Source organism: Megascapheus bottae, chromosome 4, assembly GCF_031878675.1.
Source record: "Megascapheus bottae isolate mThoBot1 chromosome 4, mThoBot2.hap1, whole genome shotgun sequence".
Lineage (NCBI taxonomy): Eukaryota > Metazoa > Chordata > Mammalia > Rodentia > Geomyidae > Megascapheus > Megascapheus bottae.
In genome coordinates, this window is record NC_143512.1 from 67329115 (window position 1) to 67352930 (window position 23816).

The 23816-nt window shown below is 41.6% G+C and overlaps 1 protein-coding gene across 3 annotated transcripts in view; it reads left to right on the top strand.

The window, feature by feature from the left end:
- The window catches only part of Mtmr12 (myotubularin related protein 12), a 72735-nt gene that overhangs the window by 23903 nt on the left and 25016 nt on the right, over nt 1–23816 (top strand). For all 3 annotated transcript variants that reach the window (XM_090332092.1, XM_090332091.1, XM_090332093.1), the window contains exons 2-7: nt 6554–6614; nt 9768–9910; nt 11862–11934; nt 14012–14142; nt 15597–15690; nt 18144–18273. In XM_090332092.1, the coding sequence (XP_090188218.1) occupies nt 6554–6614; nt 9768–9910; nt 11862–11934; nt 14012–14142; nt 15597–15690; nt 18144–18273 (632 nt within the window). The remainder of the gene's footprint in view (nt 1–6553; nt 6615–9767; nt 9911–11861; nt 11935–14011; nt 14143–15596; nt 15691–18143; nt 18274–23816) is intronic.

Sequence of the window (23816 nt, forward strand, 5' to 3'; positions counted from 1 at the left end):
CTCCTTTTTCCTTGCAGGAAATGGCTAACCCCTCTAGGTGACTGATAATCATCCTTGAGAATATTGTTTGCTCTGACACAATCACTTAGCATGGAGAGTCCCCAGGAGCCTTCCTTTTTCTTCCTCTATCTCCTTTTTCCTCTTTTGTATGTTTGCAGAGGTGGGGCTTTGCAGCCCAGGCTAGCTTGGAACTCATGATCCTCTTATCTTAGCCTGTACCATTATGTCTGGAAGGTGGGGGAGGGAAGCATATGTTGCTACACCCAAGGTTTCAAAGGGAATTTGATAGTAGCAGCCACGGAAAATAATTCGAAAAAGGATGATATAAGCTGAAAGCAGTCCTGCGATAGTTTTACGGTTCATAGGCTCTATAATATTCCTCCACCTAAACCAGATATACTAGAGGCTGTAGATGCTACTTTTGGCTTTTGACTTTTTTTTTTTTTTGGCCAATCTTACTGTGAGGTATACTAGCTGCAACATTAGATCTTTATCCTGTAGTTTTAGAATGTAGTATATTGACATATTAGGTGACATGTTTTTACTCATTTATGGTTTTTTGTCCATTATACAATTGACAACTCACTCTCTTTGTTGATACCAAGCAACCCATTGTAGCTAATTTCTGCCACGTAGGGAATTCATTTTGAAGCTACAGGTATGAGTTAGGGACCTGTGTGCCAAAGGTACTCTGGGATTTCACAAAAAGCCTGGAAAACCTTGGGAGTTTAGGCTATAATTGTGTGTCAGAAAGCCCAACTTTTTTATTTTTTTATTTTATTTTATTTTTTTTGCCAGTCCTGGGCTTGAACTCAGGGCCTGAGCAATGTCCTTGGACTTTCTCAAGGCTAGAGCTCTACCACTTGAGCCTCAGCACCACTTCCGGCTTTTTTCTATGTATGTGGTACCAAGGAATCGAACCTGGGTCTTCATGCATGCTAGGCAAGCACTTTAACCACTAGGCCAAACTCCCAGCCCAGAAAGCCCAACTTTTATCTCTTCTTATGCTTTCCATGTGCCCTTCCTCTTTTCTCTGTAGAACTACTTTCTTTGCTTCTCCATGTTTGTGGTCCAATTTCCAATTCTATATTTTCAGCAGCTTGATTAGCATCTCTGAGCTCTTCAGCCAAATTAATTCAGAGGCAATCATGAAACCACTGTCCTTGTTAGCTTCCCTTTCAGTGGACTGGAGTAGAAGAGGGTGTTCAATCCAGAACATTTAGGGAACAGTTATCTGAGGGAAAAAGTCGGGTTGGATAGAAATCTAAAATGTAGCCGGGCACAGTGGCTCACTGTGGTGTCCTGTAATCCCGGCTACTCAGGAGGCTGAGATCTGAGGATTGCCATTCAGAGCTAACCCTGGGCACTAAAGAACCTAAAGAAGGTGAGACTCTTTATCTCCAATTAATCACTAGAAAACAGGAAGTGGGCCTGTGGTTCAAGGCGTAGGACGGTAGCCTCGTGCTGATAGAGCTCCAGGGACAGCATCCAGGCCCAGAGTTCAAGTGCCATTACTGACCAAAAATTAAAAAACAAAACGCTAAAATGTACCTTTGGGTTGTTTTTTTGTTATTTGTTTCTGAAATGGAAAGAAATAATTTCATACAGGATGTGTGGTGGTGCTTGCCTGTAATCCCAGCATTCAGGAAGTTGAGGCAGTTGCAAGCTACCCCAGTCTAGATAAGGAGACTCGTCTTCTATTTTTATTTATTTTTTCCTTTTTTTTTTTTGGCCAATCCTGGGCCTTAAACTCAGGGCCTGAGCACTGTCTTTGGGATTTCTCAAGGCTAGAACTCTACCACTTGAGCCACGGTACCAGTTCGGCCACAGTACCACTTCCGGCTTTTTCTTTGTATGTGGTACCGAGGAATCAAACCCTGGTCTTCATGCATGCTAGGCAAGCAAGCACTCTACGACTAGGCCAAACTCCCGGCCCCTATTTATTTATTTATTTATTTATTTATTTATTTATTTATTTATTTATTTATTTATTTATTCCCAGTCCTGGGGCTTGAACTCAGGGCCTGAGCACTGTCCTTGGATACTTTTTGCTCAAGTCTAGCATGCTGTCACTTGAGCCACAGTACCCCTTCCAGCTTTTTCTGTGTATATAGTACTGGGGAATCAAACCCAGGGCTTTGTGCATGCTAGGTGAATACTCTACCACTAGGCCAAACTCCTGGCCCTGAGACTGGTCTTTTTAAAATAAACAAAACCAAGGCAATACAATAGATTGATATAACAGGTAAGCTAACTACATACAGTACGTGGACCACACTAAGCACTAGTCAAGATAATTGCTATAGGCTCTACCACTTCAGCCACAGCTGATTGCTGTAGTCTTTCAACAACTGAATAGCTTTGCTTTCTTTTCAGTGAAAGATGATAGAACCTGTCAAAAATAATTGTGCTTTTGGGACTGGGAGTTTGACCTAGTATTAGAGTGCTTGATTAGTATGCACAAAGACTAGGGTTCTTTTCCTCAGTACTACATATACAGAAGAAGTTGGAAGTGGTGCTGTGGCTTAAGTGGTAGAGCCCTAGCCTTGAGAAAGCCAAGGACAGTGCTCAGGCCCTGAGTCCAAGCCCCAGGACTGGCAAAAAAGAAAAGTGCTTTCATTTGCTTTTTATTCATGACAGATAATAAAACCCCTGTGAGAATTTCTAAATTTGAATTCTCCAAACACTCATAGTATGTGTATGAGTACTTGCTAAGCTAGAACCATGTATCTCATTAGCAGGGGAGGGTTTTGCAAAGCCAGAAGTCTACAAGCATAAGCCACCAAGGTCTGAGGATCATTTTTCGAGGCCAGCCTAGACAGGAATGTCATCTCCAATACACTACCAAAAAAGCGCTGCATCAGTTTTTTTGGTGGGCACTGCCCCTGAGTTCTTCAGCTCAGGGCTACCACCCTACCCTTGAGCCAAGCCCCACTTACTGTTTTCTAGAGGTTGATTGGAGATAAGAGTCTCAGGTCCTTTTGAGTCCTTTTGTGCCCGGGCTGGCTTTGAACCTTGATCCTCAGATCTCGGTTTCCTGAGTAGCTAGGATTACAGGCGTGAGCCACGATGGCTACATCAGTTGTTTTGTGTGGGGATTGAGGGGTTGAGTGGGCATTAAGCTCCCAGGATGACTTAACATGCCACATGTTTGAGAAGATCTCCTCCAGAATCACTTGATTTATTTACATCTTTGTGGACAGAAATCACCACCAAAATAGACCATGTTCAAAGTGGGTTCTCTAGGAAAACTACTGCATTCTATTCTGTCTTGAGATGAGTATAAATCCTTTTAGCACAGTCTCAACCAATTTAGAAAAATTGTTATTTACTATGCCCGTAGCCTTCTAACAGTGAAATATATCAAATTTTGTTGACACAGTATGTTTTAAGAATTTTGTAGTTAGATTTTTTTTTTTTGTACCAGCCTGGGGCTTCAACTCCACATCTGGGTGCTTCCCTGAGCCTTTGTGCTCAAGGCTAGTGCTCTTGAGCCACAGCTCCACTTCTCAGGCTTTTTGGTGGTTAATTAGAGATAAGAGTCTCTGGGACTTTCCAGCCTGGGCCTGGATTCATCTTAACCTGTAATTCTCTGATCTCAGCTTTCTGAGTAACTAGGATTATAGGCAGGAGCCACTAATGCTTCTAGTCAAGTTTTGACTGTGTCCTTATAGGTAGGGTACAGTATTTAATGAATTTCTATGTCCCAGTGCTTTTTTTTTTTTGCCAATCCTGGGCCTTGAACTTAGGGCCTGGGCACTGTCTTTGGGTTTTCTCAAGGCTGGTGCTCCAGCAATAGGTGCAACAGCAGCAATTCTAGGCAAACACTCTACCACTAGCCCATGCTCCCAGCCCTTATGTTTTTTGGCCAGTCTTGGTGCTTGAATTCATGACCTGAGCACTGTCCTTGGGCTTTTTCCTCAAAGCTAACACTCTGCCACTTGAGCCACAGCACTACCACTTCTGGCTTTTTCAAACCTGGGTCTTCATGCATGCTAGGCAGGCACTCTACCAATAGGCCAAACTCCTGGCCTTGTTTTTGTTTTTTGAAACAGGTTCTCAGTATATTGCTCAAGTTGGCCTTGAACTCATGGTATTCCTGCTCCCAAATGCTGGGAATACAGGAATCTGCAAACATTCCTGGTTTCCAGGGTTTCAGAATAGATTGCCACAGAAGCTCAAGCATATTGAGGTTAGATTAGCTATTTGGCAAGAATGCAGAGATGGTGTGATGGACTTCATTAGGGGGCCTGCCACATCTCTCCAGTTATGCTGAGGTGTTTTTTGTTTTTGGGTCATGACTTGAACTCTGGGCCTGGGTGCTGTCCCTGAGTTCTTCAGCTCAAGGCTACCGCCCTACCCCTGGAGCCACATCGCCACTTCCAGTTTTCTAGTCTCTCAGTCTTAAGTGTCTGGTCTGGCTTTGAACTATGATCCTCAGATCTCAGCCTCCTGAATAGCTAGCATTACAGGCATGAGCCACCATGCCCAGTTGATGCTAAGAGTTTCGCATGCATCATTTTTTTTTTTTGCTAAATATCTTTTGTACATTTTATTTTTTATGCCAGTGTTGGGTCTTGAACTCAGGGCCTGGGCTCTCTGCCCTTAGCTTTTTTGCTTGAGGCTGGTGGTCTATGACTTGTGTCTCAGTTCCACTTAGGGCATTTTTGGTGGTTAAGAATCTCATGCACTTTCTTGCCTTGAGGTGGCTTCAACTATGACACTCAGATTTCAGCTTCCTGAGTAGTTGGGATTATAGGCATGAGACTTAGCTCCTAGCCTGCTAATTATCTTTTAAGTATCTAGTAAGTGCTGAACCCAAAGTAGAAGACATATTTATTTAAAAACTGTGATACTTAGCTAAGCCTCGATTTCCCAATAGAAGCCATTGTTCCTTTGGTACTGTCTCATGAATTTAGGTAAAAATCAAAGGGGAATGAATGTTTCAGCTGTATTTACTTTCCCTAATGTGTTCTAGAGTAATTAATGTGTACTAACTAGAAACATTTGTTGTTCCTGTCCATTTTCTCTCTATCTTCCCCCCTCCTCTTTCTCTCTCTCCGCCCATTCCTCTTTATTCTCTTCTCTCTCTCATATCCTGGAACGTGGGCATTGTCTTTGAGATCTGTTTGCTCAGGGATAGCACTCTGCTCCTTGAGGCGTACCCCAACTTCTGGCTTTTTCTGTGATTCATTGGAGATAAGAGTCTCACATGGGCCAGGAGTTTGGCCTAGTGGTTAAAGTGCTTGCCTAGCATGCACGAAGACCCGGGTTCGATTCCTCGGTACCACATACATAGAAAAAAGCCAGAAATGGTGCTGAGGCTCAAGTGGTAGGGCTCTAGCCTTGAGAAAAGTCCAAGGACAGTGCTCAGGCCCTGAGCTCAAGCCCAGAACTGGCAAAAAAAAAAAAAAAAAGAGTCTCACATGGGCTTGGGAAGGCAGGTGGCTTAGTGGTAGAGTGTTTGCCTAGCATGCAGGAAGCCCTGGGTTCCTGCATATAAACAGAAAAAGCAGAAAGTGGTACTGTGGCTCAAGTGGTAGAGTGCTACACTTGAGTAAAACTGTGGCTCAAGTGGTAGACTGCTATACTTGAGCAAAAGAAGCTCAGGGACAGTGCCGAAGCCCTGAGTTCAAGTCCTTGGGCTGTCAAAAAGAAAAGTCACAGAATTTCCTCTTCTGGCTGGCTTCCTCAGTAACTAGGATATGAGCCACTGCCACTGGCAAAAATTGTTTTTAAAAATAGTGTGTAAAATAGGGCTGGGAGTTTGGTCTAGTAGTTAAAGTGCTTGCTTAGCATGCATGAAGACCTGGGTTCGATTCCTCGGTACCACATATATAGAAAAAAGCCAGAAGTGGTGCTGAGGCTCAAGTGGTAGAGCTCTAGCCTTGAGAAAGTCCGAGGACAGTGCTCAGGCCCTGAGGTCAAGCCCAGGACTGGCAAAAAAAAAAAAAAAAGGTGTAAATGCTGGGTGCCAAGGAGTATCAATGTTTAAGAATAAAAATACAACTAACAACAACAATGATAATATTTTTAAAGGTGGGGTCAGTGGCTCATGCCTGTAATGCTAGGTACTCAGGAGGCTGAGATCTGAGGATCAGAGTTCAAAGCCAGCCCAGGCAGGAAAGTTTGGGAGACTCTTACCTCCAATCAACCACCAGAACACTGGAAATGGTGCTGTAGCTCAAGTGGTAGAGTGCTAGTCTTGAGTAAAAAGGAGCTCAGGGATAGCACCCCAGGCTCAGAGTTCAAGCCACATGACAAGGCGGCGGGGGGTGTGGGGGGGAAGTGGGGCTTAGAAAAAGAAAAAGTAGCTTGTTAGGGCTGGTAGATGGTTCAAAAGATGGAGTGCTTGTCTAGTCTGTGAGAGGCCCTAGGTTCAGTTCCTTGTATCCTCTCCCCCAAACCTCCCCCCAAAAGAAAAACTTACCTTCCTAAAAACTCAAAGCTCATGAGGTAGAAGTTTAGTGTATTCTGAAAATAACATTAATGTTATTTTTGAGGCTTGAAACAAAGAAAAAAATATGACCTTTGCTTTTTTTTTTTTTTAAAGGAAATCCATACAAATGAAAAGGAAGTAACAGAGAAGGAAGCAACTCTTCACTTGTTGCCAGGTAACAGTCATGTTGGTATTGTTCCTCATATGCCACTCAAAGCTAGTGATAAATTACATCATTCTTAGTATCCCTATATATAAATGCTTTGTTTTTATCCTCTGTCATATAATAGTAACAAATTGGGCAAAGATATCAAGGTCTTTACATCAATAACTATATACCTGGTTTTGAGTATTAATTACAAGATCTGGAAAGAATTTTTCATTTTCTTTTTCTTTGGGAGGCAGTAAGTGGGAGGTTGGTTCTGGGGCTTGAACTCAGGGCCTGGGTGCTGTCCCTAGGCCTCTTTGTACTTGAGGTTACCATTCTACCACCTGAGCCACAGTACCACTCCTGGCTTTTTCTGAGTGGCTTATTGGAGACAAGAGGCTCATGTACTTTTCTGCTCTGGCTGGCTTCACAGAATCATTGTCCTCAGATCTCAACCTCCAGAGTAGTTAGGATTGTAGCTATGAGCCATCAGCGCTGTTTGGTGGCATATGTTATGGAAAATCTTAGTAGTATATTCTTTTTCTATTTTCCCCCCAATTCCGAGTATCTCCCTCTCCACAAGTGTTTTATTTATTAATTTTTTTGTTTTGTTTTTATACAGGCCTGGGGCTTGTACAAGTCCTGGGTACTAATCTTGAACCTTTGTGCTCAAGGCTAGTGCTCTACCACTTGAGCCACAGTTCCACTTCTCACTTTTTGATCGTTTATGAGTGTTAAGAATCTCTTGAACTTGCCTATCTAGGCTGGCTTCAGATCACAATCCTTAGATCTTAGCCACTTATAGGTATGAGCCACTGGTGCCTAACTTTGTTTTGTTTTGTTTTTCTGTCAGTCCTGGGCTTGAGCTCAGGGCATGAGCACTGTCCTTGGACTTTCTTAAGGCTAGTGCTCTACCACTTGAGCCTCAGCACCATTTCCGGCTTTTTTCTATGTATGTGGTACTGAGGAATCGAACCTAGGTCTTTGTGCATGCTAGGCAAGCACTCTAGTACTAGGCCAAACTGCCGGCCCCCCAAACAATAGACATCTCCTCAGGTAATGGAGGCAGTATGCATGAATGGATGTTTCCAGCTGATTTACCCATTGGTAAAACACCTTGAAATTCGGAAAGTTTTAACTCTTTTTCAGTTTCATAGACTTTTTTATATTGTGACAGTCTAAATCTTAATTGATCTTTCCTGTTGTTTTCTCTGTTCTTAGGATTATAGATTATTTTTAATTTGGAGTTACATATTTTCTGATCTTCTGGATTACCTGTGATGGTTTTTTCTAGGTCTGCAGGTGTGAGTCCACAGTTGATTTCTTTTTTAAAATTTTTTATTATTTTTATGGGTCATGGGGCTTGAACTCTGAGCCTTGGTGCTGTCCCTGAGCTCTTCTACTGCCCTACGGTTGAGCTACAGCCCTACTTCCTGTTTTCTAATGATTAATTGGACATAAGAATCTCTTGGCTTTGTAGTGCCTGGGCTGGCTTTGAATGAAGATCCTTAGATCCTCAGCCTCTTAAGTGGCTAGGATTATAGGCGTGAGTCACGGTGCCTGGCTTCCACAGTTAATTTCTATCAATCTCAGATTGTATTTAGCCCCTTCCCAACTCCTAGCTCTCATGATTTTTTTTTTTTTTTTTTTTTTTGCTAGTCTTGGGGCTTGAACTTAGGGCACTGTCCTTGGACACTTTTTGCTCTAGGCTAGCGCTCTGCCACTTGAGCCACAGCACACTTCTGGCATTTTCTATATGTGGTACCGAGGAATCGAACCCAGGGCTTTGTGCATGCTAGACGAGCACTATACCACTAGGCCATGCTCTAGGCCCTGGCTTTCATGATTCTTGAATCCATATCTGATACAGACAAGGTGTTGATCCTGGCTGCAGCATGCTGTAGATACAGAGGGTCTCAGCAGCAGATTGTTGTATTATTGCACACTGATCTCTGGTCTCTAGTGCATGATGGGGGGGGTGGGGCTGTCCTGGTTTGAGGTGAACTTTTCTGTCTGTAGTCTTTTCTTCTTCTGGTATTTTGTATTTTAGCCAGAGGTAGTTTACTCCTGAAAGATAAAGAAAAGAAAACACCATAATACATACTCCCCTGATGGTGTGAGTCGGCAATTCTCATTCTTTTTTGTTAGAACTAATGAACGTTTAGCCAACAAGTACATGTGAAGATGGGGAAATCCAGAGGAAGACACTAAGGGAAGATGGTTATGGCTGAAGAAAATCCTTTCTCTTTTTTTTGTTGCAAAGTATTTCACTTAGCTTTTCATTTCTCCCATTTCCTTCTCTTTTTTCCAACCCTCGTGGGCTCTTCTGTTTCTAGGGAGCAGGGAATGCTTATTCTTCTCCAGGAACTGCAGTTGCTTACATGGGCAGTTTGCCTACCAATGGAACAGGAGAGGTGACAAACTGAGAGGAAGTACTCAACAAAGAAAGAGATGTGTTTCCCCCACCCCCACACACATACCAGCTATGACCTCTGTTTTCCTCTCATCCTCCTGGCTCTGTGTAGTCAGATGAGATGGTGGTACTGGGGACGGGTTCAGATCTGTGGTATCTGAGGGGGCTGTGGAAGCCCACAAGGTAAGGGACTGAGGTGTGTATCCAGGTTCTGTTGGCCAGCCTTCCTGCCTTTCCTCATTTAGGCTATCACTGCTCTGGAACATCTGCTGGGATCAAAGTAGTAAAAACATTCTGCGCCTCAAAGTGCAGCTGAAGTTATTGCCACCTATTTGGAAACTTCCATTAGTTTCAGGGAGAAACTACAGAAATCCTGTGTGATGGTGTCTCTAAGCCATTTTGCTTTCCTTACTCATTTTGCTGCTGTTGCTGCCTCCTCCTCCTCCTCCTCCTCCTCCTCCTTCTCCTCCTCCTCCTCCTCCTCCTCTTCCTCCTCCTCCTCCTCCTCCTCCTCCTCATCATCATCATCTGAGATTAGGACTCAAACTCACTACCTGATACTTTACCCATACCACCTGAAACACACCTCTAACCCCTTGCTTTATCTTGTAAATGTGAAGCTCCCGTCCTTGTGAAGAGTGGCTCATTCTGAAGTGCCACACTGTACTGTGTGTTTGTCCTTATGTAAACAGAGTGGGACAGCTTTGTGTTTGCATGTTCTGTGTTCCTTGGAGACCCTGGGGACTTACCTTTTTAGTTTCTACCAGGTGAACAGGTGCTTTGTGAAGCCAACACAGTGCTGAAATATGTGCAGGAAGATTCCTGTCAGCGTGGAGTCTACGGGAGACTTGTCTGTACAGACTTCAAGATTGCCTTCTTGAGTGACGATGAACCTGCCTTGGATAGTGATGTATGTATTAGCTACGTCTGCTAAATTTAAATGAAGAGTGCAATTAGGACTTACGTTGCTCCCCTTTCAGCTTCTTAATCCTATCATACCCAACACTTAAATGCAAGAAAAAGACAGAACTTGTTCTTATCACTAGTTTCTTTAGAGAGTCCTTCCAGCAGCAGGACCACTTAATAATATCCTACCTATGCCTCACGTCACATTGACATCAACTTTTTCTCATTTTTGTCTGTCTGTATTTTAGCACAGTATAAAGCACTAATTGAAATAACACTTTCCCTGTGTTCTCTGTATCTCAAACCTTCCCCAAATCCAGGAATTGAATTCAGTAATGAAACAGATAGTGAGTCCAGCCTTTAAATTGTGCTTTTAATCTGAACCTAGTAGTCCTGATCTTGTGAGACTTTACCTTACTTAATAATGAACAGCGCAAGGCCAGGAGTATGGCCTAGTAGTAGAGTGCTTGCCTAGCATGCACAAAGATCCAAGTTCAATTTCTTGGTACCATATACATAGAAAAGAAACCAGAAGTGGTGCTGTGGCTCAATTGGTAGAGCAATAGCCTGGAGAAAGCCCAAGGACAGTCTCAGGCACAAAGATCCCGGTTTGATTCCTTGGTACCACATACCTAGCAAAAAGCCAAAAATGGTGCTGTGGCTCAAGTAGTAGAACTCTAGCTTTAAGAAAAGTCCAAGGATGGTGCTCAGGTCCTGAGTTCAAGCCCCATGACTGGCCACAAAAAAAAAGGAAAAAGAAAAGTACTGTTATCTGGGCATGGTGGCTCATGCCCACAATCCTAGCTACTCAGGAGGCTGAAATCTCAGGATCAAGGTTCAAAGCCAGCTTGGGCACTAAAGACCTTCAGACTCTTATCTAAAATTAATCTGTAGAAAAGGGGAGGTGGGGCTGTAGCTCCAGGGGTAGGGTGGTAGCCTTGAGCTGAAGAGCTCAGAGACAGCGCCCAGGCCCAGAGTTCAAGCCCCATGACCCACCAAAAAAAAAAAAAGAATGAATAGCGCAGAAAGGATAGACTCCCAATAGAAATGTCAATGGAAACCCAACCAGAGACCTTCCTGGCTCCAGAGTGCCAGCTGTTCCCAAACCCCCTTGCTTATGAAAGCATCTGCTAAGTCTTATCTTGGTGCTGCTGCTCTGCAAAGTCAGTAATTTCCAGAAATTTGAATATTTCTTTTTTTCTTCTTAAAGCTGTCATCAGGTAATTCTGTCAGTCGCTTGTTTGTTTCATGTGAAAAAAAGGTTAACCAGCTTGTTACTTCTTCACACTTGTCAAAGTGCTGGTATATGGCATGATGGGTATCCATGGGAGTATCCCAGAAATGACATGTTTTGCCGTGTGTGTGTGTGTGTGTGTGTGTGTGTGTGTGTGTGTGTGTGTGTATGTGTGTGTGTGTGTTTGTACAAGAGCAAACGAATAATCACAGGCTTACACAAGCCCTGGGGCTTGAACTCAGGGTCTACCCGCTGTCCCTGAGCTCTTTTTTTTTTTTTGGTCAATTGTGGGACTTAAACTCGGGCCTGGGTGCTATCCCTGAGCTCTTCAGCTCAAGGCTACCCCCTATCCCTTGAACCACAGCACCACTTCCTGTCCCTGAGCTTTTGTGCTCAGGCCAACACTCTACTATATGAGTCACAGCTCCACTTCCAGCTTTTTTGTGAGTTACTTGGAGATAAGATTCTTATAGATTTTCCTGCCTGAGCTGGCTTCAACTGTGATCCTCAGATCTCAACCTCTTGAGTAGCTAGGATTATAGATGTGAACTACTGGAACCTGGCTTTGTTCCTAATTTTGAAAATGGGTGTTCAGGAACTCTTCTTACATATTTCATTGTCCCATTCTTAGGGATGATCGGATGCCTTTCCATTTGTCTCAGTGCAAATTGGAGAACTGTGCATAGAAAGGAATTACAGATTTGTTTTTTTACTCTTTCAGGAGTCACAGTTTAAGAATAAGGTTATAGGAGAAAACGACATTACACTCCATTGTGTGGATCAAATTTATGGAGGTAAGTATCTTTTTTTCCCTTATGTTATTTCCAACCATGGAATATTTAGCTAATAATGATCATAATTTTTGTTTATATATGTTATCTTGTATAAAGCAGCTTCATGATGATAAATTGTCTTTTTTTTTTTGGCCAGTCCTGGGCTTGGGCTCAGGGCCTGAGCACTGTCCTTGGGTTTTCTCAAGGCTAGAGCTCTACCACTTGAGCCATAGCACTACTTCCAGCATTTTGTACATATGTGGTACCAAGGAATCAAACCTTGGTCTTTGTGCATGTTAAGCAAGCACTCTGCCACTAGGCCAACCTCCCGGCCCCTAAAAAATTTTTTTTTAGGAAGTAGCACTGTGGCAAAAGGGGTAGGGTGGTAGCCTTGAGATGAAAAGGTCAGGAACAGAGTTCAAGTCCCATGACTGAAAAAAAAAAACCTAAACTAGTTGTAAGATTTGCCAAAAGGAGACCACTACATGGTTCGGGCACAAAAAAAAGTTTATTGGGAGAGCCAAACTGCTGGGCTGCGCTCTAGGGTAGGGTATAGCAGCTGGAACTAATGGCACAGAAAGATTCTATAGGAAGGTGAGAAGGAGATGTAACTTCACTGAGGAAGTGACCTCAGAGCCTGGGGGACAGCTACTTACAGGTACATAGTGACCAGTTACCTGGTGGTTATAGGGGCTGGGTAGAACTCTAGGGAAGGCCACATGCAGTTTTGCATGGAGAGAGAACGAAGAGAAAGGGGTTTACATGTGGTTTCACATGGAAAGAAAAACAAAGAGAAGAGTCCATTTTCTTAGACCTAAACTCTAGTATATATTAATTGTACAAGGAGGGAGTTTCATTGTGAAATTTATACACATGTACTTCAATGAATCTCACACCCTTATCATTTTTCTTTACCTCCTTTTTTTCTCTCCTTAAAACAATTTTAAAAGGTTTTATTCTTCTGTTTTAATTTATGCAAACTACTTAACCATATTTATCCTCATTGTTCTTCCTCCCCCACCACGCCTCTCTGTTTTAGAGGGCCTCACTGTGTCAGCCAAACTTAAAATCTTCCTGCCCCTTCCTCTTGAGTACTGGGATTACAATGTATCTTAAAACCTGCAATTCCTAATACTTCATCACCAGCCATTCCATGTTAAGTGCAGACCATAGTATTCGACATCAGTATTAGCTATATAGGTTTTACTTTAAAGATTGATTTATATTGTATTAGGATGCCTTTCCTTCTGAGTAGATAAGTATCTTCTTCAAAGTCTCTATTCTCCATTTTTTGGTTATTTTTTGAAAATCTTTCAGTAGTCATTGATGATATTCTCAACACCATCATATGCTCAGTTGGTCTAGGCTCTGGAACAGCAGAAGGTGTCAGGATTGGTGCTAGCTGTAAACTTAAACATTGGCTGGTCTGAAAGCATGTCTCTAGCACACTATCAGTTGTTCTTATTTATTTATTATTTATTTTTTTTTAGTCAGTCTTGTCCCTTGAACTCAGGGCTTGAGCATGTCCCTGGGCTTCTTTTTTGCTCAAGGCTAGCACTCTATCACTTGAGCCACAGCACCACTTCTGGTTGATCCCAGGGCATGCTAGGCAAGCACTCTATCACTACATCACATTCCCAGCTCTCTACCAATCATTCTTTATGATCTCAGCTTTCAGAACTGAGTGTTCTACAGGCCATTGGAGTCTATTTCGCTGACAGTGACCATTCCACTTGGGTCTTATACTGACTCTAAAGAAATGAAGTTTGGCCTAGTGGTAAGAGTGCTTGCCTAGCATGCATGAAGACCAGGGTTCGATTCCTCAGCACTCCACATACATAGAAAAAGCCAGAAGTGGTGCTGTGGCTCAAGTGGTAGAGTGCTAGCCTTGAGAAAGCCCAAGGACAACGCTCAGGCCCTGAGCTCAAGCCACAGGACTGGCAAAAAAAAAAAAAAAAAAGAAATGAAGAGCCTGATTGCTCTCAGAGAGCCAGAGTTCCTGCTGGGAGGGACTGCGCTGTCATTAGAAGTTCATTGTTTCTTTAGCAGTAAGTGTTGCTTTGTAACATAATTTCCTGATTTCATCATTCATCTGTAGTGTTTGATGAGAAAAAAAAGATTCTCTTTGGACAACTAAAGAAGTACCCTGAGAAATTTATCATCCACTGCAAAGACCTTCGAGTGTTCCACTTTTGTCTGAGGTACACGAAGGAAGAGGAAGTCAAAAGGGTAACTAGTCCCATGCATTTACAGGCTTTATTTCCTGTTAGATTTTCCCCACTGGTTCTTTGGTTTGCTTCTATTCAGGAAGGGCCAGAGGAACCTTTTACTCTATAAAGCTGAAATTTAGTTGTAATCCTGTATTCTTTGATGAGTGTGAAAGACAAATGAGCATACTTATGTATCTACTTGGCACATGAAAACCTTTAACCCTTCAATTTTTAATGCTTTTTCCTGGAGCAATGTTTTCCTCTAAAGCAAGGGTAAGAAATGTCTAGACCATGGGCCATATGGATCCAACTAAATTATTTGGTATGTGATGGGACAGACATATATGCTTTATGATTCCCATCAGCTTCTATGACTGTCCTTTTGTAGCGATAATTTTCTATGCCAGAGAAGGATGTTATAAATATGCAAGTAGCCCCTGTCGTAAAAAAAGAAAGTTCCCCACCTCTGTTAGGTAGCTAGGGAACAAGAAGGATGAAACAGCTAAAAGTTACATTTCTTCTCTATTTCTGATAGTCTGTCTGAAGGCAGTAGTGCCAAGTTTCAGCTCCTGGGAATAAATGAGTTTATCTCTGGCAGATAGTGGTTGTGCATGGAAGAAAGAGGTATACAGGTTAGAGGAGCAATTTGCCACTGCCAGGTGTGTCTTGGAGACTAAACGTAATTTCCTAGTTGCTATAGTATAATGAGATCTGTTACTGAGGTAACATGTTTAAAAGTAACTACATAAAATTGATAATTAGTATAATCTCAAGATTTCTCTTAAGATAGTGAATGTCTCAGACTTTCTATTATCATGTTAAACACCTCAGGGAAAACCTAACATGAAGCTAGTTCATGAGTGTTATTATTGGCAGTGAGTTATGCACACCTTCAGGTAATGCCTTAATTTTCTTTCAGATAGTGTGGTAGTTCATTTAGGATAATAAATGTGACTTTACTATGTATTCTGAGCAGGTGAAGAGTGGTGAGAATGTGGAAAATTCCCTTAGAAGCCAGGCACTTAATTTTGAAGAGTGGTTTTAGTCATCTATTCAGAATACTCTTGTTTAACTCAATAGACAAATAGCACTACAAGTAGATTTCTTTTTTTCTCTTTTAGAGCATACTAAAGACCACAGTAGGTCAAAACAGAACAGGTACAGATGTAATTCTTTGGCATGTTAGATATTTATTGCACGTGACTTAATATAGCAGTTAAGCTTTGAAAAATTAGACTGTATTTTCTAATTTTCCCTAGAAACTTGGAGCTATTAGAAAGCCTAAAAAAATAGTATTTGTTAGTTTGGCATTAATTATTCTAAGAGTTAAGTGCTGGATTCAGACTTTAACAAGGGTTGCTATTGTCCTTGGAGCCCGGTTAGCATGACTTTGAGCCTAGACAATTTGTCACTTGCTTGCCTTGATGTTATCTGTCAAAAACATATAACTCTATCCATCGGTTGCTTTTCCAGATTGTCAGTGGTATACTTCATCACACCCAGTCTCCTAAACTGCTGAAAAGATTGTTTCTATTTTCCTATGCAACCGCTGCACAAAACAACACAGGTAAGAATCTTCGGAATTTCTGTTTTATGGTCAGCAGGATCTGTATGTGTGTGTTTGTGTGTGAGAGAGAGAGAGTTGGAATTGAACCTAGGAACTACCTTACCCATGCTAGGCAAACTGTCTACAACTTGAACTAAGCCCTCACTTTAGCCCATTTGTTTTCATTTTGTTTTTGAGGTAGTGCCTTGCTAGCTTTGTCTGGTATAATCTGGAACTTGAAATCCTCCAGCTTCTACCTCCTCACCTAAATGTAGGCAGGATCTTTTATGTATGTGTGTGTGTGTGTGTGTATGTATGTATGTATGTATGTATGTATGTATGTATGTATTGGTATTTTTTTCCCCTCAAAGCTAGTGCTCTGCCACTTAAGCCACAGCGCCACTTTCAGCTCTTTTGGTGGATGTGATACTGAGGAATCGAACCCAGGGTTTTGTGCATGCTAGGCAAGTAATCTACCACTAGGTCAAACTCTCAGCCCTATTTTTTATTTTGATTTTTTGTGTTAAACGTGGGGCTTGAACTTGAGGTCTTGGTATTGTCCCTGAGTTTTTCTTCAAGGTTAGCACTCTTATCATCTGAGCCACAACTCCTCTTCCAGAGTTTGGTGATTAATTGAAGATAAAAGTCTCGTAGAAGCCAGGCATGATGGCTCACATCTGTAATCCTAGCTACTGGTAAGGCTGAGATCTGAGGATCATGGTTCAAACCCAGCCCAGGCATTAAAGTCCATGAGACTTTTACCTCCCAAAAAAGTGGAAGTAGAAGTATGGTTTCAGTGGTGGGGTTTTTCAGGTTTTAGATATTTAGATTGGGAATATTCAGTATACACAAACATTGTTTATTGTCATCATTATTTTTCCTTTTATTTTTGCCATGTTTTGGTTAACCAGAATAGGTGGGGTGGTTTTAGCAGACACATTCCTTTTCCCAGAAGACTATTTTGGTGCACGTTACATTTAGTCAGCAGATACAGTTTAGGAGAAGACCAAGGATATGTCTACTGGGCTGCAAGAGTAGTATTCTTAGGCATTTCATTCTAGCTGGTAGTGCCAGGGCTGGTTTAGGAACTAAAGTACCTGTTGCCATGATATAGCCCTTAACTATGAGACTGCAACTCTTACTGTAGCTACCTGGTTTATTTATGGCCTTCAGTAAACAAGCACCATACTAGACAGACGACAGGTGTAACTTTAAAGGGCAGAACATACATAGACATAAAAATCTGTGATGGAATATATACCATATAGACATAGTGTTATATAGATTGATAGACATGTATATGACATAACAAAGTATCAGCTTAATTCTAATTATGTTCTAAAATTTATGTGCCAGTGATTGTATATAGAGATTCCCTTCTTGAATACTTGTTTGTTAAGCATGGCATTTAAAATATGATGTAAAAAATCAGTGTTAATAAAATATTTTAATAAAAAACGACCAACATTATTAAAGAAAGGCAGAACAATTTATATTCAGGAATCTGACATGCTATTCAAATTGTTCAAATTGAGTTTTCTTATGCACTTATTGGTAATACTTCACTATTTTAGCCATTGTGCCATGCTCATCTTTTAGTGCTTCACACAACCTTCTTGTTTTATATAAACTATTTCATGGTAAAATGACTGAGTATGGAGCTATAAATTACTTTTGCAAGGAATGGAACAAGAACAACTCATTTTCTATACTATAATAAGATAGTCTTACTCATAATTTTGGATTAATGACCAAAAAGAAATGGAGGTGGCTCTGTGGCTCAGGTGGCAGAGTGCTAGACTTGAGCAAAAAGTGTCCAAGGACAGTGCCCAGGCCCTGAGTTCAAACCCCAGGACTAGAAAAAAAATGGCATTTTTTGGGGGGGCCATGAGTTTGGCCTAGTGTTAGAGTGCTTGCCTAGCATGCACAAAGACCTGGGTTCAATTCCTCAGTACCACATACATAGAAAAAAGCTGGAACTGGTGCTGTGGCTCAAGTGGTAGAGCTCTAGCCTTGAGAAAGTCCAAAGACAGTGCTCAGGTCCTGAGCCCAAGCACAGGACTGGCAAAAAAAAGAAAAAAGAAATGGAGCTGGGATATGGTTTAGTAGTAGTGTGTCTGAGCCTAGCATGCACAAGGCCTTGAGTGTGATCCCTAGCACTGTGAAACCAAACCAAACCAAAACCAAAAAATGTCACAAGGGCCAGGAGTTTGGCCTAGTAGTAGAGTGCTTGCCTAGCATGCAAGCATGGGTTTGATTCCTCAGTACCACATACATAGAAAAAGCCAGAAGTGGTGCTGTGGCTCAAGTGGTAGAACTCTAGCCTTGAGAAAACCCAAGGACAGCACTCAGGCCCTGAGTTCTAGCCCCAGGACTGGCCCCCCCCCCAAAAAAAATGGCCTGTGAAGGCACTTAAATAAATGAAATACCAATGTCTTGAAGAGATTTTTGTCCTGCTAATTTTGTTTTATTAGCCACTAAATCCAGGACCCATACAGTAATGTTTGACACACTTAAGGACTGGTCTTGGGAATTGGAGCGGACCAAAGGCAATGTGAAATACAAACCAGTGAGTGTCAATGAAGGTTACAAAATTTGTGAGAGGTAAGTTTCAATGCCGGCTACTTACCATTCACCCATTTGAAGTGCATGGTGTTTTGTTTTGTTTTTTGTTTTTTGTTTTTTTTAGTCTTTTTTTTTTATTGTAATTAGTAAAAGGGTTACATGATATTTGCCAGATAGAAGGTGCATTAATTCACATACATTGATACCCTTTCACATGTCTTGGTACCCATTACCCTCCCCCCACATCCCCCACCCATCTTGGTTTTCCCCCCTGTGCATAGTGTTTAAAAAAAAAAAAAACATATTGTCGGGGCTAGGACTTTGGCCTAGTGGTAGAGTGCTTGCCTAGCATACACGAAGACTTGGGTTTGATTCCTCAGTACCACATACGTAGATAAAAGCCAGAAGTGGTGTTGTGGCTCAAGTGGTGGAACGCTATCCTTGAGGAAAAAGCCTAAGGACAGTGCTCAGGCCCTGAGTTCAAGGCCCAGAACTGGCAAAAACAACAACAACAAAAACTCAAAAAATGTACATGTTGTCAGGGACTGAGATTTTTGACTAGTGGTAGAGTACTTGCCTAGCATGAACGAAGACTCAAGTTTGATACCTTGGTACCACATACATAGAAAAAAGCCAGAAGTGATAGTGTGGCTCAAGTGGTAGAGGTCTGGACTTAAGAAAACTCAAGGACAGAGCTCAGGCCCTGAGTTCAAGCCCCAGGACTGGCAAAAAAATATATATATGTATATGTATATTATCAGAATTGTGCAACCATTACCAAAGTCAATTTTAGAACATTTTCCTCATCCTCCTAAGACCCCATGCCCATTAGCAGTCACTTCATATTTCTCCCCACACCTCTTCCTGCTGCCCAACCCCTAATAATCACTGCTGCTTTCTGTTTGTTGATTTGCTTGGTCTGGACATTTCATATAAATTGAATCATAATGTGACTGGCTTCTTAGTATGGCTTCAATATTCATCCATATTGCAGTATATTATCAGAATTCCATTTCTTTTTTATTGCCAAGCAACATTTCGTGGAATGGATCTACTACATTTTATTCATCCATTCATTAATAGATGTTTGGATTGATTTTACTTTGAGTGCTCTTTTGAGTAAGACTTATAAGTATTCATGTACAAAGTTTTATGCTGATTTTTTTCTCTTTAGTATATAACCTAAAAATTGAATTTCTAGATTATATCACAAAATTAACTCATTGATGAACTGCCAGACTATTTTCCACAGAGATTATACCATTTGACATAGCAACTAGCAGTGTATGAGGGTTTTTCTTCCTATCCACAGCAGTTTTTATTATTAAAATGGGACTGATGCCTGGTGCTGGTGGCTCATACCTTTAATCCTAGCTACTCAGGAGGCTGAGATCTCAGGATCAAAGCCTGTCTGGCCATGAGACTCTTATGTCTAATTAACCATTGGAAACTGGAAAGTGGTGCTGTGGCTCAAAAGGTAGAATGCTAGCCTTGAGCCCAGAGGGTCAGAGACACTGCTGAGTTTAAGCCCCATAATGGATTAATGAACAAATAAAAAGCCATTGGAACTCAGAATTTGGGAAACACTTTTATTACTGAACTACAGCATCTGAACCTCAATGCTAGCTTTTTTTTTTTTTTTTTTTTTGGTCAGTCATGGGGCTTGAACTTTGAGCCTGGGTACTATCCCTGAGCTTTTTTCAGTGCAAGGCTATCAATCTACCACTTGAGCCACAGTACCACTTCTGGTTTTTTGGTGGTTAATTGGAGATAAGAGTCTCATGGACTTTCCTGCCTGTTCTGGCTTCAAACCAGCATCCTCAGATCTCAGCCTCCTGAGTAGCTAGGATTACAGGCATGAGCCACTAGAGCTTGCTTCAATGCTAGCTTTTAAAAGAAACTTCTAGGGGCCAGGAGTTTGGCCTAGTGGTAGAGTGCTTGCCTAGCATGCATGAAGACCCGGGATCGATTCCTTGGTACCACATACTTAGAAAAAGCTGGAAGTGGTGCTGTGGCTCAAGTGGTAGAGCTCTAGCCTTGAGAAAGTCCAAGGACAGTGCTCAGGCCCTGAGCTCAAGCCCAGGACTGGCAAAAAAAAAAAAAAGAAAGAAAGAAACAAACTAACTTCTAGTCCTGAGTGTGCTGACTAGGCTAGGGTTCTACCATTTGAGTTATTTACACCATTAGCTTGGCTGTTTTGGAGATTGAGTTCCATGTATTTTTCTGCCCAGATTAACACTGAACCTTGATCCTCTGTATCTCAGCCTCCTTAATAGCTAGGATAATAGGCATCAGCCATCAGTGCCCAGCAAAAGAAACTTTCAAAATATCCAGATTAGCTGCCTGGCTAATGTTGGGCAGAGAGATTAGGAAGAGCCCTGTAAATAGCAGGGGCCTAGAGATGGGTGGAGGAAGCCAGGGAAAGAGCAGCAGGTGAGATATGAAGAATATGGTAAGAGATGTGAATATTCATATGGTGAGGACCATATGAATGCTTTCAGAAGCATTATCCCTTCTGATTCTGAGAATGGTGGGAAGGGGTAGAATCAGGACAGAGGCAGAAATGGACCTATTTTTTTGGGGGGGTGGGTGGGTCATGTGGCTTGATCTGGGCCTGGGCGCTGTCCCTGAGCTCTTCAGCTCAAGGTTACCACCCCACACTTGGGCCTGGGCATTGTCCCTGAGCTCTTCAGCTCAAGGCTACCGCCCTACCTCAGAGCCAAGCCCCACTTACTGTTTTCTAGAGGTTAATTGGAGATAAGAGTCTCAGGTCCTTTTGTGCCGGGCTGGTTTGGAACCTTGATCCTCAGATCTCAGCCTCCTAAGTAGCTAGGATTACAGGCATGAGCCACCACCTGTCTGGACCTACATTTTTAAAGGATGACTTTGCTTGCATGATCTGTTTTAGAAACCTGAATCTTATCATTTTGGAACATACTTCCTATCACTGTCCTAACAGTTTGATGAAATGCTTTCAGTTTGTAGGGATTTTGTATCCTACAGAGAAGCCTCTGTAGCATATCAGTTTTGGTTTTAATCACTCTGAAACTTTTATAGGGTGATACCCCGCACAGGCATGAGCTGTGGTAACGGTGGGAGGGGCCTGCAGTGTCCTCAAACCACCCAGAACTTCACTATCAACCCCTCCTTGCTCTTTGCTCTTTCCCCAATGAAAAAGCTTGAACATGGAAAGCTAGCTTCTCAGAAAGAAGTTAAAAATTCTTGCTTCTCAGTCGTGAAATGCACAGTTCATACAAATAAGTGACCCTATTCCTAGTAATTATGAGGCTTGTTTGTTTAAAAAGAAGTTTGGTACATTGCCCAGACTCAGCTTGATTTCCTTCCGAGGCCTAGGCAATCTTCCCTCTTGAGCCTTCTGGGCCTACATGCAGTGTACCATGTGCCCTGCTACCAGAATTATTTTTTTAAAAAAATATATTTTTATTGTAATTAATAGAAGTTACATTATATTTGCCAGATACAAGGTACATTACTTAACAGACATTGCTACCCCTTCTCATGTTTTTGTTCCCATTTCCTTCCTCCTACCCCCCAGAATTCTTTTTTAAGAATTGAGCCATATATTGATTTAAGACACTTGTATAGGTGTCAGGGTGTGAAAGAGAAACTGAGTTAAACGCTTTATTCGTATTTTGATACTTGGGGGGCTCATTACAGACATACAACCAGAACAGGCAGGATATATGAGGCTGTGCTTTGTTTCTGTCCTGATGTCCACAGTAGCTGTCTACTCACTCTTTCCTGTCTATACATCTAACACCCCATCCCATCCTCAGCATCTATTCTCTGTCTACAAAGTGAACTCAGACAGCCATCCCATGTGCATTGATCATACAGTTAGCATCATAAACATTTGTATTACTCATGAGTGTTTATTTCTAGCTCTTTGAGGAAAGGATATATATACAACTCCACAGTGATAGTCTTAGTTTCTGATAAACTTCCATCTGTCAACTGAGTGTCCATGTATATCTTTTATCTCTGCAACTCCGAAAATCTTTCTTTTTTTCTCCATATATTTTCATTATATTCACAAGATAGAAGGTGCATTGCTTCACAAACATTGATACCCTTTCTCATGTCTTAGTCCCCATTTCTCTCCATCCATCCCAGCCCTTATCTTGTTTTCCTCCCTTCCCTATTCAATTTCAAATAACCAAATAAGCATACATATAATATATCAGACAACAAGGTGAAATATTGTAACAATATGAAATAACCAAGGGACAGCAAAAGAGATGAGAAGATAACATAGTACATTAAGGACAACAATCACTCGTTATATGGCTTTTGTTTCCTTATCCTGGAGGTCCTTACATTTAGTGTCATACTATTTGGCCTTATGTCTCTAGATTTTGTTCTATTGTAAATCTCTTCTAGGAGAGCCCAAGGTTTCTACTGATTATGACAAATGAGGGAAACTATTGAGCCTATGTTCCTTGGAGTCTGACTTATTTCACTTAATATGATTTTTTTCTAAGTCTTTCCATTTCCTAACAAATGGGGCAAAGTCATTCTTTCTGACAGCAGCATAGAATTCCATTGTGTATAAATACCACATCTTGTTGATCCACTCATCAACTGAGGGACATCTGGGTTGGTTCCATATCTTTGCTGTGGTAAACAGTGCTGCAATGAACATCATTGTGCTAGTGGATTTAGTATGCCCTTGTTTCTGGACCATTGGGTAAATGCCAAGAAGTGGAATTGCTGGGTCATAGGGGAGTTCTATGTTTAGTCTTTTGAGGCACTGCCATACTGCTTTCCATAGTGGTTTAAGTTTTCAGTCCCACCAACAGTGTAGTAGTGATCCTTCCTGGCCACATCCCCTCCAGCATCTGTTGTTATTAGATTTCTTGATCCTGGGCATTCTAACTGGAGTGAGGTGGAATCTTAGAGTTGTTTTGATTTGCATTTCTTTTATGGCTAGAAATGTTGAGCATTTCTTCATGTATCTATAGGCCATTCTTATTTCTTCCTCAGGGAAGACTTTCTTTAAGTCTTTGGCCCATCTTTTAATGGGATGGTTGTTTCTTTGGAGATTAGTTTAGGAGTGATTCAATTTTTTTAGCTGTTGATATATTTTAGGTCTGTTGTATGGCTAGTGAAGATCTTCTCCCACTCTGTGGGCTTTCTAGTTAATTTGTTATCTTTGTCCTTTGTCATACAGAAGCTCTGCAGTTTAATGCAGTCCTACTTATCCAGACTTTCTTTGATTTGTTGTGTTTCTGGGTCCTTATTAAGAAAGTTTTGACCTGTGCCAAGGAGACCTAGTGTATCTCCTATTCCTTCTTTTAAAGTTTTCAGTGTATCTGCTTTTACCTCGAGGTCTTTGATCCATTTGGAGTTAATTCTGGTGCAGGGTGACAAAGAAGGATCCAACTTTAGTTGAAAATCTTTCTTAAGACCTACGATTTAGGAGGTTTGTCTGTTAGGAAGCTATTTTTTTTTTTTTTTTTTTAGAAAATTGAAGTCCATACTGTCTGGGCTAAGGTGCCTACTATGTGCTTACTAGTTTATAGCCTGGGAAGGGCCTGAGTGTTCTCTCACTCTAAACTAAA